The sequence below is a fragment of the Juglans microcarpa x Juglans regia genome, chromosome 2D (genome assembly GCF_004785595.1).
Source record: "Juglans microcarpa x Juglans regia isolate MS1-56 chromosome 2D, Jm3101_v1.0, whole genome shotgun sequence".
Taxonomy (NCBI): Eukaryota; Viridiplantae; Streptophyta; class Magnoliopsida; order Fagales; family Juglandaceae; genus Juglans; species Juglans microcarpa x Juglans regia.
The window spans coordinates 40,107,717-40,120,603 of NC_054596.1; the positions used below are offsets into that span (position 1 = coordinate 40,107,717).

Consider the following 12,887-nt stretch of genomic DNA (forward strand, 5'->3'; position numbering starts at 1 on the left):
ATGTTTGAATTCCTTACGAACTGAAAACAAATAAAGAAAGAATCAGAGAGAGAGAGAGAGCAGTCACCACCTTTCCAGCTAGTTGTGTCAAACCTGAGAAACATTATGTTCAAAGAAGAACATGTTCTGCATGAAATCCAGGTTCAAGAGAGATATAGGCATGACTCGTAGAGATTGTAGTTGCAAGTCTGTACAATTTTAAACAAAACTTATTGATCATGTCTGAATTCTTTTCTCTGGGTAACGAGTGGTAACCAAGAGTCAACAAGTCATTCTTCTTCGTCTTCTTTAGACCACTTTTTCTCAAAAGGGAAATAAGAAACACAAATTTAGATAATTTAGAGCCCAATCAGATACAGAGAAAGATAGCCTAACCAGAACTGTTAAAGCCAGGTTAGGGTAACAGAAACAGTTCCCTCGGGGATCATGTAAAGTATTTATCATTTAATGGCCCTGTATCCCAAAGGAGCTTTGCTATTCATCACTCCACACACCGCACACCATATTTATTTTTCTTTTTTTAATATTTTTTATTTTATTCTTTCTAAACTAATTGAGTTATTCTACTTATCATCCATATATCACACATTTAGTGAGAAAAAAATTAAAAATTAAAAAATTATGTTTAGTGTGTGATGCGAAGATGATGAGTAGAATTCTTGTTCGATAAATAGACAGCAAAGGATAAATAATGGATTCATTCCGTAGCAATGTCTCATATATTGAACTTTCGAGATCGTAACTTACCGTTCCATATGTCAACTTTCAAGTGTTTGAAAGCATGAAAATCAAAGCATTGTACAGCAGACAAGATATTCAAAGAAGTAAATAGACAACTAAGAATCAATTCATTCAATGAAATGGTTTATGATTAGCACGAAAACTCAAAACTTTACTGCTCAATAAATAGTAGGATATAGATTAGATCAAGCAATCAAGATATCCGTATAAGCACCTTGTTCTTCTTTCCCGCAGACAGAAGGATAACTTTCCCATCAACGATGTCCTCTGCCTCAATTCTCTTGTTCTCACCATCCACTCTACTGTTATTCAAGTACAAACCCCCCTGCTTCAACAACCGCCGCGCAGCCGATTTGCTCTCCAACAAACCGGCCGATACTGAGAGATCAACGAGCGAGAGATTTAACACTTCATTATACGCCAAAGAACAAGATGGCACGTCCTCCGCAATCCCCTCAATCGTCTGCCAATCCAACTTGGCCTCCGCCCCCGGCCTCAACGCCTGGGTCGCCTTAACCGCCTCGCTCAACCCCTCCTCCCCGTGTACGAACCGTGTAACTTCCTCCGCAAGCCTCCGCTGCACGCTATTCGGAACGTACCCAGGTCTGCCCATCTCCCTCTCTAGCTCACCAATTTCCTCCAACTCCAGAAACGTAAGGATCTTCAAAAACCTCACCACATCCGCATCCGGCACTGAGAAGAAGTACTGGTAAAACTTATATGGAGAGAGCATTGACGGTGACAACCAAACCGCGCCTTCTTCCGATTTTCCAAACTTGGTACCGTCACTCTTTAGCAGAAGAGGAAATGTCAATCCAAACGCCCCTTCAACCTGCAAAATCTTCCGAATCAACTCGGTCCCGGCGGTTATGTTACCCCACTGATCATTTCCTCCTATTTGCACACTCACCCCCTCCTTCTCGAACAGTCGCAAAAAATCATAGCCTTGCAAGAGCTGATAAGTAAACTCGGTATAGCTCATTCCCTGCTCCGATTCTAACCGCTTTTTCACGCTCTCCTTGGACATCATCGTCCCGACCCTCGCGTACCGACCCACATTTCTCAAGAAATCTAACAACCTGACCTCTTTCCACCAGTCGTAATTGTTTAGAATCGAGAAGTTCTCAGAATTCGATAGGAGGATCTTGTAGATGGTGTCGCGGATCCCGTCGGTGTTCTTGCGCAGCGTGTCGACGTCGAGCTCTGGGCGTTCGAGAGACTTCCCGGAGGGGTCGCCTATACGGGCGGTGGCGCCGCCGATTAGAGCAACTGCGTGGTGGCCGCAGCGCTGGAACCAGGAAAGGACAATGAGGCCGAGGAGGTTACCAAGGTGGAGGCTCTCGGCGGTGGGGTCGAAGCCGCAGTAGACTTTGACGGGGCCGGAGGAAACGGCGTCGTGGATAGTGGAGCTAGTGATGGACTCGAGGAGACCGCGTTGCTGGAGGATTTCGACGACGTCGCGGCGCCGAGAGGTTTGAAATTGAGATTGCAATTGAGTGGAGTAGGAGCAGCAGCAAAAGCAGGCAGTATTGACGGAGGAAGGTAGTTTAGGAATTTTACGAAAGGAAAGGGATGTTTTAAAGGGGGAGAAGAGGAGGAGAGTTCTGGAGGCGGAGGACATGGCTATGGCTACAGATGCCATTTTACGGCGCGTTAGGTGGTTGGCAATGGTTTGGGGTATGTTTATTCTTTTGGATCGGATGGGCCGGGCCGGGCTGGGCCGGGTCACTAAATATCTTACCAACGGGCATTACCAACGAAGTTAGCAAAGAGGAACTGCAAAACATCATTAACATGGACAAGCATGATTCAAGATAATGGCTGGATTTTTAAATTTCATATTTCGTCTATAGTTAACGCATGCTTATTATATTATTATCGACGCCATTCGAATATTATGCTTATGATTTTACTGAGTTGTTCTGTTCTTTTAGTATTTGAGTAATGTTATTTATCAACATCATTCCATGTATCAATATAGAATTAGATAATTATTTGTTTATCTTTCATTATTTATATGTCAATGATCAATCTAAACATATGCTACCACGTTATGCCACGTCAGCATTGATTGGTTAATAGTCAACATGAAGACTCCCGTACGCATGACACTACTCATCATCTAATATCAAACTTGAAGGTAATAATTAAAAAATAAAAAAAAAAATTATATTCATAAGTCTATGTAAAAAATATATCAGCTACATACATTAATATAACATGATTTACTTTTAAGTTAAATTTAAAAATTTAAATCTTATAAGTTAAATATTAATATATAAACTATGTACTTGGCACCGAATTATAAGTAGAATATTTAAATAAATAATAATTAAAAAGATAATAAATAATATCTTTTATCATATCACTAGGGTTGGTTTGATTACACAAAATTAAACTATCTCATCTCATCTCATATAATCATTACAACTTTTTTAACCACTCACACAAAGTTTAATAAATAATTTAATTTGTTCAAATGTCAAAATAAAAATAATATTACAAATTAATATTTTAATAATATTTCATTTAATTTTTAACAAAATATCTTAACTCATTTCATTTGAACTACGTAACCAAATGAGACACGATATTCACATAAAGTCAGGCTAAGTGTAAAAACTTGCGTAGATCCAGACAATATCTAGTCATTAATTGGACCCAAAGGCTCCAAATGTAAAGTATGGTTGTACAAGAATCGGCCATACCGACCATAGTTGATGTGGACTAGTTGGTCGCCAAAGTCCAAAACCAGCCGAAACCAGTGAAAAATCAGTCTACCGGCGGCAGAAAATAGCTAGAACCGATGTCAGCTAGTTCGGTTCTAGTTTGAACCAAGTTCAAACCGTTGAACCAGCTATAATATATATATATATATATATTATTCTTGATACAAAATGACGCTGTTTCACTAAAGTGATTTAAATGTTGTCATTTTATACCTACCGTTTTGAAAAAAATATATATGAAACCATGTTGTTTGGTTTAATACACCAAATGGCGCCGTTTTGAAGCCCTAGCCCACTGAGCCCCCCTTCCCCTCACTTCCTTTGCGGCGTTCTCTCTCTTTCTCTCTCATCTCCCTCTCAACTCCCTCTCTCTAATGCCATTGATCCATTTAAGATTTATTGATAGGGTTATTCTTCCGTTGCTGTTCCTCTCTCCTTTCATCCATTTGCGTCGTTTCAAGCTCTTTCATCTCTGATTCATTTGAGGTTTGTTGATGGGGGTTCTTTTAATTTTCTAGTGATTTTATTGTGAATCTTGTGATATTTATTGTGAGATTTGTTGATAGGTTTTTTAAAATTTTTCTAGTTTTTTGTTGATGAGATTTGAGTTTTTTGGGTTGGTATTTTGTAATGAGTTTTTTGCTAGACTTGTAAACGATGAACCGACTTGTAAACGATGAACCGACGGGAATACCGATGAACTAATGGTAACCGATAAACCGAGGCGGGGGCCAAAATCAGCGGTTTCGGTCGATATCTCCCCTTAAAAAATATATCGGTGCAGCTTTGAACCGAAACTGCCGCTATAGGATCAGTTTTCACCCATAATACTCATTATCTAATATCAACCTCGAAGATAATAAAAAAATAAGCCTGGTTTTTTTTAATGTAAAGCCCGGTTAGGACAAGGAAGTTTCCTGCTCTCTGTATTTTCCTTCTAAAAAACTCGAAATACGAAGCCGCTCTATATAAGCCGTCGCTTTGCGCCTCCATTGTATCTCCAGACGCTCACCACACAAGCTGAGGCTGTAATAACCTCCAAGGTTTTGGTATGCTCTCAATCAAAGCTTTCTCGCGATTCCCTTTTCATCCTTTTTCTTTCCAAAATTCAAATCCCGTCTGGGTTTTATCAAAATTCATGTTTATGTGTCATGTGTTCTGTCTCTCTCTCTTTTGTTTTTTTTTTCTGTCTTTCTGATCATGGAAATTGTCTTGGGTTCTCATGTGCTTTGATGGGATCTGCTGCTGCTAAAATCGGTTTCATGTTCTAGTACTGATAATGCCTAATGCGAAAGTTCTATCGAATTACAATCACTGTTACAGGAGATCTTCATGGCCAGCTTTTAACTTTTTCAGTCTTTCTTTTTCTCTAAACATATAGGGATTGTTATGATTGCATCATATTAAGATCAATGAATTCTTATAATTTTCTTATTCAGTATTTGATTGTCGATATTGTTGGCTGTTTCAAAACTTTTTTCTTTTTATTGTAATTTCTTATAGTTGGGTATTGTTTTATAAATAAGCCTTCTTCATTGGCAAGCACAAAAACCAAACACTCCCCATCGCAAATTAAAATGTATATTTTGTAATAGCACTTGCATTCAGATTCAGGGATTTGCCTTTTGAGTTTTGTTAGTAGTGTTATAGTCGTTTTTATATCCTCTGCTTTGGTGTTGCATTGTTGCTTTATCTTGATTCATTTGTGCGCATAACTCTTGCCAATTATGAGACAAAACATTCAATGTTGAAAGCTCCTCAATTGGTGAGAAATTGTGTTGCGTGGGACGTGGATACTGTTGGGGTGAATATATTTTTATGAAATACTTGATTTATAGTGGAAAATGATATTTATTTAGAGACTACAAGGATTGATTTTATTTTCTTAAACCACATAACTGTTTGGAATGCCTTAACTAATTGATATGTTCTTGTGTTTCGTTGGTTTTAGACCTGAATGTTGTTTTCAACGTCTATTTTTAGTTCAAAGTATTTTGTTTCTGTTTCACAATCTAATGTTGTTGGTATTCTTTCTTTATCTTCTTAGGGATCACGCATTCAGTTGATACTAGAGGCATTACTTTCACACATTGAAGAATTTTAATTACACCTTAACATTATACAATGCCGAAGGACAGAAGAATTCGATCCACACATCATCATCAATCTAGGACATGTCCTGTTCCTTCATGTTCCAAGACAGCCAAGCAAGACAAATACAAAAACCTCACCGGACAAGACAAGGATGCGAACAAGGATGTGAATGAATGGGAAGAAGTCAGGTGCCCCATATGCATGGAACACCCTCATAGTGCTGTCCTCCTGCGATGTTCTTTTTATGGCAAGGGTTGCCGCCCCTACCTTTGCAATACAAGCTACCGCCACTCAAACTGCCTCTCGCAGTTTTGTGCTTCTTCCAGTAAACAGCAAGAAGCCCTTCCCCTGAGCAAATCCAAGCTTGTATGCCCTCTCTGTCGAGGGCAAGTCAGTGGTTGGGATGTCATAGAGCCTGCACGCCAGTTCATGAATTCCAAAGCAAGGAGTTGTCCATACGAGGCATGTGATTTTTGTGGGACTTATGTACAACTCAGGAATCATACAAGGCGAGAGCACCCGATAAGTTGGCCATCGCAGGTTGATCCTGCTCGCCGGCAAGAGTGGATAAGGTTGGAGCGTGAAACGGAATTGAATGATGCTATATGTCTATTCCTATCACAATTCCAATACATTGGATTCGAGGACATGTTACGTATACATATACTGCATTCTGGGTTGCTTACACCAGTTGAATCTCTACCATGAGGCTTCTGCACTGTGGACATCGGATATACGTTTAAGCTGAAACATAATAGAAACTTGTCAGCACTCATTTGGAAGGCATTAAGTAGTTTTTCTTTTCTTTGCTTTAGTGAAACATCACGGCATTATTATTTTTATCTGCTATGGTTGTCACTAGTCGAAATAGATAGATTTGAATTTTCGTCTGATCACTTTGCTAATGTTTATTTTAAAGTTCTATTAAGATAGATGGATCAGACGGAATTCTTATCAACTATCACTTTTGTAAAGAGGGCATGCACCGGTAGGAGTGGTAATACGTGACACGGCCTGTTAACCCAATACGAATACGGCACGATAATAATAGGTTTGGGTTTAGTCTTAATGGGTTCTAGTCAAAATGAATTAACCCGTTAAGACACGACTACTTAACGGGTTGATAACAGGTCAACCCATTTTGATCCGTTATAGCCCGAAAGTTAAAGTTACAAATATACCATATACCTAAAAGTAAAATTGTTGGGATTTTAGTTTCGATATTTTTATTATTTGAATTGTAATTTTAGACTTATAGTTAGTTTTATATATTTTTTTTATAGATATTGTGATTTTAATATTTATATAAAATTATACTAAACTTAATCAAATCAAACAGATTAATTTTGGATCTATTCAACCTATTTACGTAAACGGGTTAGGTCCTGTCGTGTTAAACTATTTCGTAGTACTTATATTCCGACCCTAGTCTAATTATTTTGTATAATGAGGTCTAGTTCAAATTTTGAAGGCAAAAACAAAAAGAAAAGAAAGAAATGACTTACACGAATATAAGTATACAACCTGTAGAAAGGATTGTGTCACCTTGGTCATAACATATTGTGGAAAGCTACATTTTACACTTGCAAGAGAGATTTTTACCTCATGTATTATTGTATATATTAATATGAACAATGCAAGGCAATAGGATATCGAGTGCTCTACATTCCCTAAGATTCAACACGAGGACTTCAAAAAGATTAAAGATTTAACATCCTGATATTCAACTAAAAATTATCAGTAGCTAACGTTGGGATCAAGTGGGGCAACAATGTACATAAAAAGCTTGAAACAATGTACATACATAAACCTGCTCTCAGCCATCTCATGAGAGTGTTCTAAAAAAATGACTCCCCACCAACATGTATAATTGACAGTTCCTTAATCCCGCTTGCATCATTGCACGCCAGACCATGTTTCTTTCACTATCAACTCTTTGATATTTTCAGGGGTTACGCCTATTGGGGTGAAGCGAGTGCCATCTTCATTAAGAATATCTATGGTAAAAAGGAAAATGAAGCTTTATGAATTTTTTATCATGGTAGATTTCATCCAAAGAAACAACTCTTGTTGGGGTTCAATGGCTGATGCCTAGAGGGTTGTTGCCCTGGCTACTTGTGGAAGGTAAAGTTCGATCATCATCAAGTCTTCTTTTTGACGTTATTTCATGACTGAATGTGGGCTGTAAGCAGTGTCCCATCTGCCTCTTTCCCTGACTTCTTTATTTTTGTGAATTTCATATGGCTCTTTGGAGATATGGGTGTCTCTCTTTCATCGGAGGTTGAAAGTTGGAAGAAAAGCAAGAATCTTACCCTTGATAACAATCAAGAACATTCTTTTATTTTGGTCGCATCATCTGGGACCATAGTTGTAGCAGTTACACTTGCTCCTCATAACCCTTCTTGATGAAGAATCTACCCAGAAACTGCCCTCGCACAACTGAAAATTGAAACCGTTCAAGAAATCATCAAGATATTAAGATGTGGATGCACAAACAGAAAAGAAAAGGACAAGACGATTTACAAATGTCAAATTTGTTGTCAGAGCTTCGGCTCCTCCACCAAAATAGAAAAAAGTAACATTTTCCTTATGAATGTCAATCGTTTCATATGGGAAATGATACTTAAAAAACAAAATTATAAACTGCTGCAGAATAAGGGTTGAAGTTAAGTCGAGCTTTAAACTCAGAGCACTTAAAATTTTTTGTCAACAATCAGCTTTTTACTATTATCCAAAAACACTAGAGCCCTAGTTTCATAGCACATTTTGTGGGTCCAAACAAGTCTGACCTTTGAAGTACCGCTCAACTCATCCAAGTATTGAGTGAGATGCCAAGGTTTTTTGACAACAAAAAACATAGGTTTACTTGCACATACTTAAGTCATAACATGTAGTTGGGCTAAAAATTTTGACGCTCAACTGTTAAGCAATTACATACATATTGTTGCAAGGTATCTAGTGCTTCCGGTGTTACACTTTGACAAGAAGCAATATCAAGTTGCTCTTTTCTTTAGCATCAATCTAGTGACCTTTCAGAAACAAACATTCAAAAAGGAGTATCCAGATGCATCTGAAGTTTTGAGACTGATCTTCCTACACATCATCATCATTATTGGTCCAATGTCAAAATTTAGTATCAGAGATTCACCCACTCCATATCAATATTTTTATACGTCAGAACATCCATTCTGATCTATCACTTTGGCATGCGCAAATAGAAACAAAGATTCGAAAGAATTTATCCAGATGTGTTTAGTTTAACTGCCCTTTCTTCTTCATTAAGAACGTATTCAAATAAAACATCAACCTTCCCGCTTTTCGGCTTTTCATAATTTTCATTCTAAAGGAAGATTATTCTTAAGAGTAACCTGAGAAAACAATGATTGTATATTGTGTTCATTCGAACCATCATAAGATCATAACCCGTTCGAATCACGATCATTAACTCATATTTTTTTCTTGAAAGTCTTTACATTCCATATACTCTTTCCTAAGAAATAAAAACCGGACCTTGAAAAATGCTATGATTTTAATTAATAGAGGTGGTGGGTCTAAACGGTAAACACATCGACACAGCAAGAGGAATCAGAGGAAAGGTACCAGTTGTGAAGACTACAGCAGTCGTGGATCTCTCAGAGGCTCTGTCAAACATATCATCAAATGGCTTCTATACCGCCTGATTTTGAGCACCTGATTTTGACCAGAGACGGCCGACATCTTGTTCAAACCGAAAAGAAAGTGCCAGAAACAAAACCGATCTTAGTTACTGTTAACCCGCGCCCGGTTTCCGAGTTTAGCTCACAAACCACGACAAAAAGTGAAAAAAAGTGAGGGGTGTTCGGAGGAGGCGCTGATGAGGACAGTACGAACAGTTCGGTGACGAGAGAAATGCTTGGATCTTTAAAAATTACGAACACCACACACCATGACGTAAGATTATCTGAATACCCGTGTCCAGGCCTGGCTGATATTTAAAAAGAGAAAAATGCTTGGATCCCGATGGCCACCGATGGCTGCTCCCCATACAGTCTCCGGACTGACGTGGCAAACCACGTATATTTATTTAAAAAAGAAAAAAAAATCTATTATTAGCTTGGTTCAATTTACGAACAGTCTGGTTGCCACATCACGATTTTTCACTTCTCTCTCAGATGGGGTTCACGCGCAGATCCCTTTAGATCCCTTCCTCCTCGTCTCCCTCACTTCCCTCTGTCCGTAACCCACCAAAGATCCCTTCCTCCCCGTTCTCTTTGTCCATCACACAAATCAGATCCATTTCTTCATCCATTTCTTTGCCTCTATTTATCGCCTTCACTCCCATCTCTCACCCTCGGCTCTGCACTTCCTCTCCTCCATTCTCTCCCTCACTTCTTACCCTCCCTTCTCTCCCTCTGTCGAATCCATCTCCCCTGTCGACACCATCCCTCGAGAAAAATCCTAATAGATCTGAGAAATGCCCCTCAAAATCCGCTTCACAAAGTAGCTCTAACACTGGAGAAATCCGTGTGGGTGGTCGCGCAACCCTCTACGAAATCCATCTACCCCCGTGACGTTCGTTTGATCCCATAAGATCTTAGAGGTATGCTCACCAACCCTAGATCTATATTATGAGTTTTTATTTATCTATGATTTGTATTTCTGAACGATTTATACTTGATTTTTGAATTTTGTATTTACATAAAAACAAGATGATTGTTGATAAGTAAATCGTGCATGTAAATCTTGCCCTTAGGCTATAGCATGTTTCAATTTCTATATCTAACGAAAAAAAATCAGAATTTTGTTAGATATCAATCTATAGGAAACCATATGGACTCGTACATGCAAGTGTGCTAGAGCAAAATTGTCATTTCCAATCATGTGGCCTTCTATGTTTCTATATGCCAAAAAAGGAAGAACATGATAGAAATTCTTCCAAGCATGTCAATATATTTAGTCTTCCATCAATTTTCCATTTTCGCTTTCATTTTTAAGTAACTCTTATCTCTCTCTTAATTTTATTTTTGTGGTTTTTCTATCCTATCAATTTTCCAACTTTGTCATTGGCCTATATTTCTTGAGCGTTGTGAACAAATTTGGAATTAGCTCATGCATTTGAGATTCTCAACTGTCTATCTTCTTGTTGTCTTGTACATAGCTAGTAATGTTGTGGAAACAAGGGGGCAATCATTGGAGGAAATAGAGCTATCTTATGTTAAAATGTCAAATATTGACTGTGAATAGCTATAGCGTAGTGTCTATATTGAGTTTCTTAGTCCATGTTCTCGAGGATCTATGCTGCTATCAAACCTCCTTAGCACTTTTTTTTCCACATTTGATTTTCAATCAAAACAAATATAGCAACAATTGGGCTAAGCATGCCACATTTCGATGGGGTGATATTTTAGATTTTCTTTTTAAATAAAAGAAATCCCAAAGAGATTAGAGGAATAATGAGGTTAGATAGATCTGGTCTTCCAGTGGTTTTTTGCACATAATAGATAGAAGTTGCCTACGGTGGATATGTGTTTATATGGATGTTTTATTTTGCTTTTATACCCTGTCTTCTCAAAGTGTCATATATGCGTAATGTTTTGTTCCAAAGCATCTCTGTGTGACAACCTTTGCAGCTATCTTGTTTTGGGCTTTTTTCAGTAGATGTTGGTTGTGCTTCAGCAAATGTTGTCACATAGAGATCTACCTAGCTCTTTACCATATGATGCATGGACCTCCATGGTGTTCGTGTTTTAATATTGCCTATATATAGTCACTCTGTCTGTGCTGTACTCACCACTATTGCTGCCCTACGATAATGAAAGATTTATTTACATGTCCAGTAATGCATGGGTTTCTTATTTATCTGGATTTTAATGGAATATTGAATAAATGCAGTTTGAAGTAAACTTTGTGCTGTTAATTGATTTTTCCAGCATGGATATTTTCCTCATTGTTTTCACTGTCATTTATGATTCTCATTTAGATCAGTTATGACATCAAGTCAATCATCATCATGTATAGTGGATGCATTTCAAATCGAATCACCAACTTGTTGGTGTGGTTTGAAAGTGCCACTAAAGACCTCCCAAACTAACAAAAACCCAGGAATAAAATTTGATGCTTACTCGAAGTATAAAACGGTAAGCCAAATTATTATTTTGTAAATAATTTTTATTGCATTAACAGTTTGTCATATTCTAATGTTTGAAATTCTTGCATTGTATGCAGAGAGAAGCAAGTTGTCAATTCTTCATATGGGCCGATAAATTTCAGCTAATAGAAGAGAAATTTATAACAAGAGAAAATGCACTCCGAAAAAGAAATGATGATTTATTGTTGTGCGAGTATGAGGTGTCAAGAAAAGAATATAAACTAATACAGAGAGCAAATGATCTGCACAAGCAAGATGACGAACTTTGAAGGCAAGTCGTAGAGAATAGATGTGCACGTATATTATTGTGTTTGTATCGAGTGTGTTCTATTGTAATAGTTTTTGGTTTGTTTGGATGATAAATGTATCGTGTAACCGTTAATTGTAGATGTATCCTTCGACCGTTATTGTAATTGTAAAATTTTCTATGAATATCTTGTAATTGTGGAACGATCTGCGTATAGTAATGGATGTTAACTTTTTTGTATTTGTGAGAATGATACTGTACAGTTAAATGTACATGATATACATTCCTGATGGCATAAGTCAAACATGATATCAGAATCTAAGCAGTGAAAAAAATCTATCCAGTTTCAGAACCTAAGCAGTGAAAAAAAATCTGTCCACTGTTAATAGGCATCACAAATCTGTCCAGATTTTCATAAAGTAGATCAACAAAGGAATAAAAAATGTAATACATGATTTCATACAAATAGAACAACCACAACAGATTAGTACACCGCAATAACAAATAGAATTGTCCAGACACGCATGACAACCAAACTGATTCCCTTTACATCCTTTATAGCCACAACAAATTAGTACACCACAAATACAAGTAGAAGTGTAGAACAAGTATGTCTGAAAAACGTTCTTTACAAACCCATCAACATTCTTTATAATTCATCATAAAACCCAGCATATTTCATCACAACACCCAAAATATACATAACTACAACTTCGCAACAACATTCTTACAACAATATTTCATCACAACAACAAAAATACAACAAATTAAGGCACAACTGCGACCTCTTCACTGCTCAGTGGTGTTGGTTGTGTGACATATTACATTGTGTTTCAATAACAAAATCATCAACATTAGAACCAAGTTGATTCACGTTAGCACCAGGATGAGCTTTCAATACCTCACCATGATGTGATTCATCATCAAATATTTTTCTGCAAATCTAAAT

At 37.5% G+C, this 12,887-nt stretch overlaps 2 protein-coding genes across 2 annotated transcripts; one reads left to right on the top strand and one right to left on the bottom strand.

The window, feature by feature from the left end:
• Nucleotides 1-825: 825 nt before the first annotated feature.
• On the bottom strand, nt 826-2,405 carry LOC121248927 (tyrosine--tRNA ligase, chloroplastic/mitochondrial). The gene has a single exon (XM_041147542.1). It carries the CDS (start codon nt 2,381-2,383, stop codon nt 935-937), a length of 1,449 nt encoding a protein of 482 aa, XP_041003476.1. The 5' UTR covers nt 2,384-2,405; the 3' UTR covers nt 826-934.
• A 1,943-nt stretch (nt 2,406-4,348) lies between these two features.
• Nucleotides 4,349-6,522, top strand: LOC121248929. Its single transcript, XM_041147543.1, has 2 exons — nt 4,349-4,519; nt 5,518-6,522. The coding sequence occupies exon 2, from the start codon at nt 5,595-5,597 to the stop codon at nt 6,270-6,272; it is 678 nt and encodes a 225-aa protein (XP_041003477.1). The 5' UTR covers nt 4,349-4,519; nt 5,518-5,594; the 3' UTR covers nt 6,273-6,522.
• Nucleotides 6,523-12,887: the final 6,365 nt, after the last annotated feature.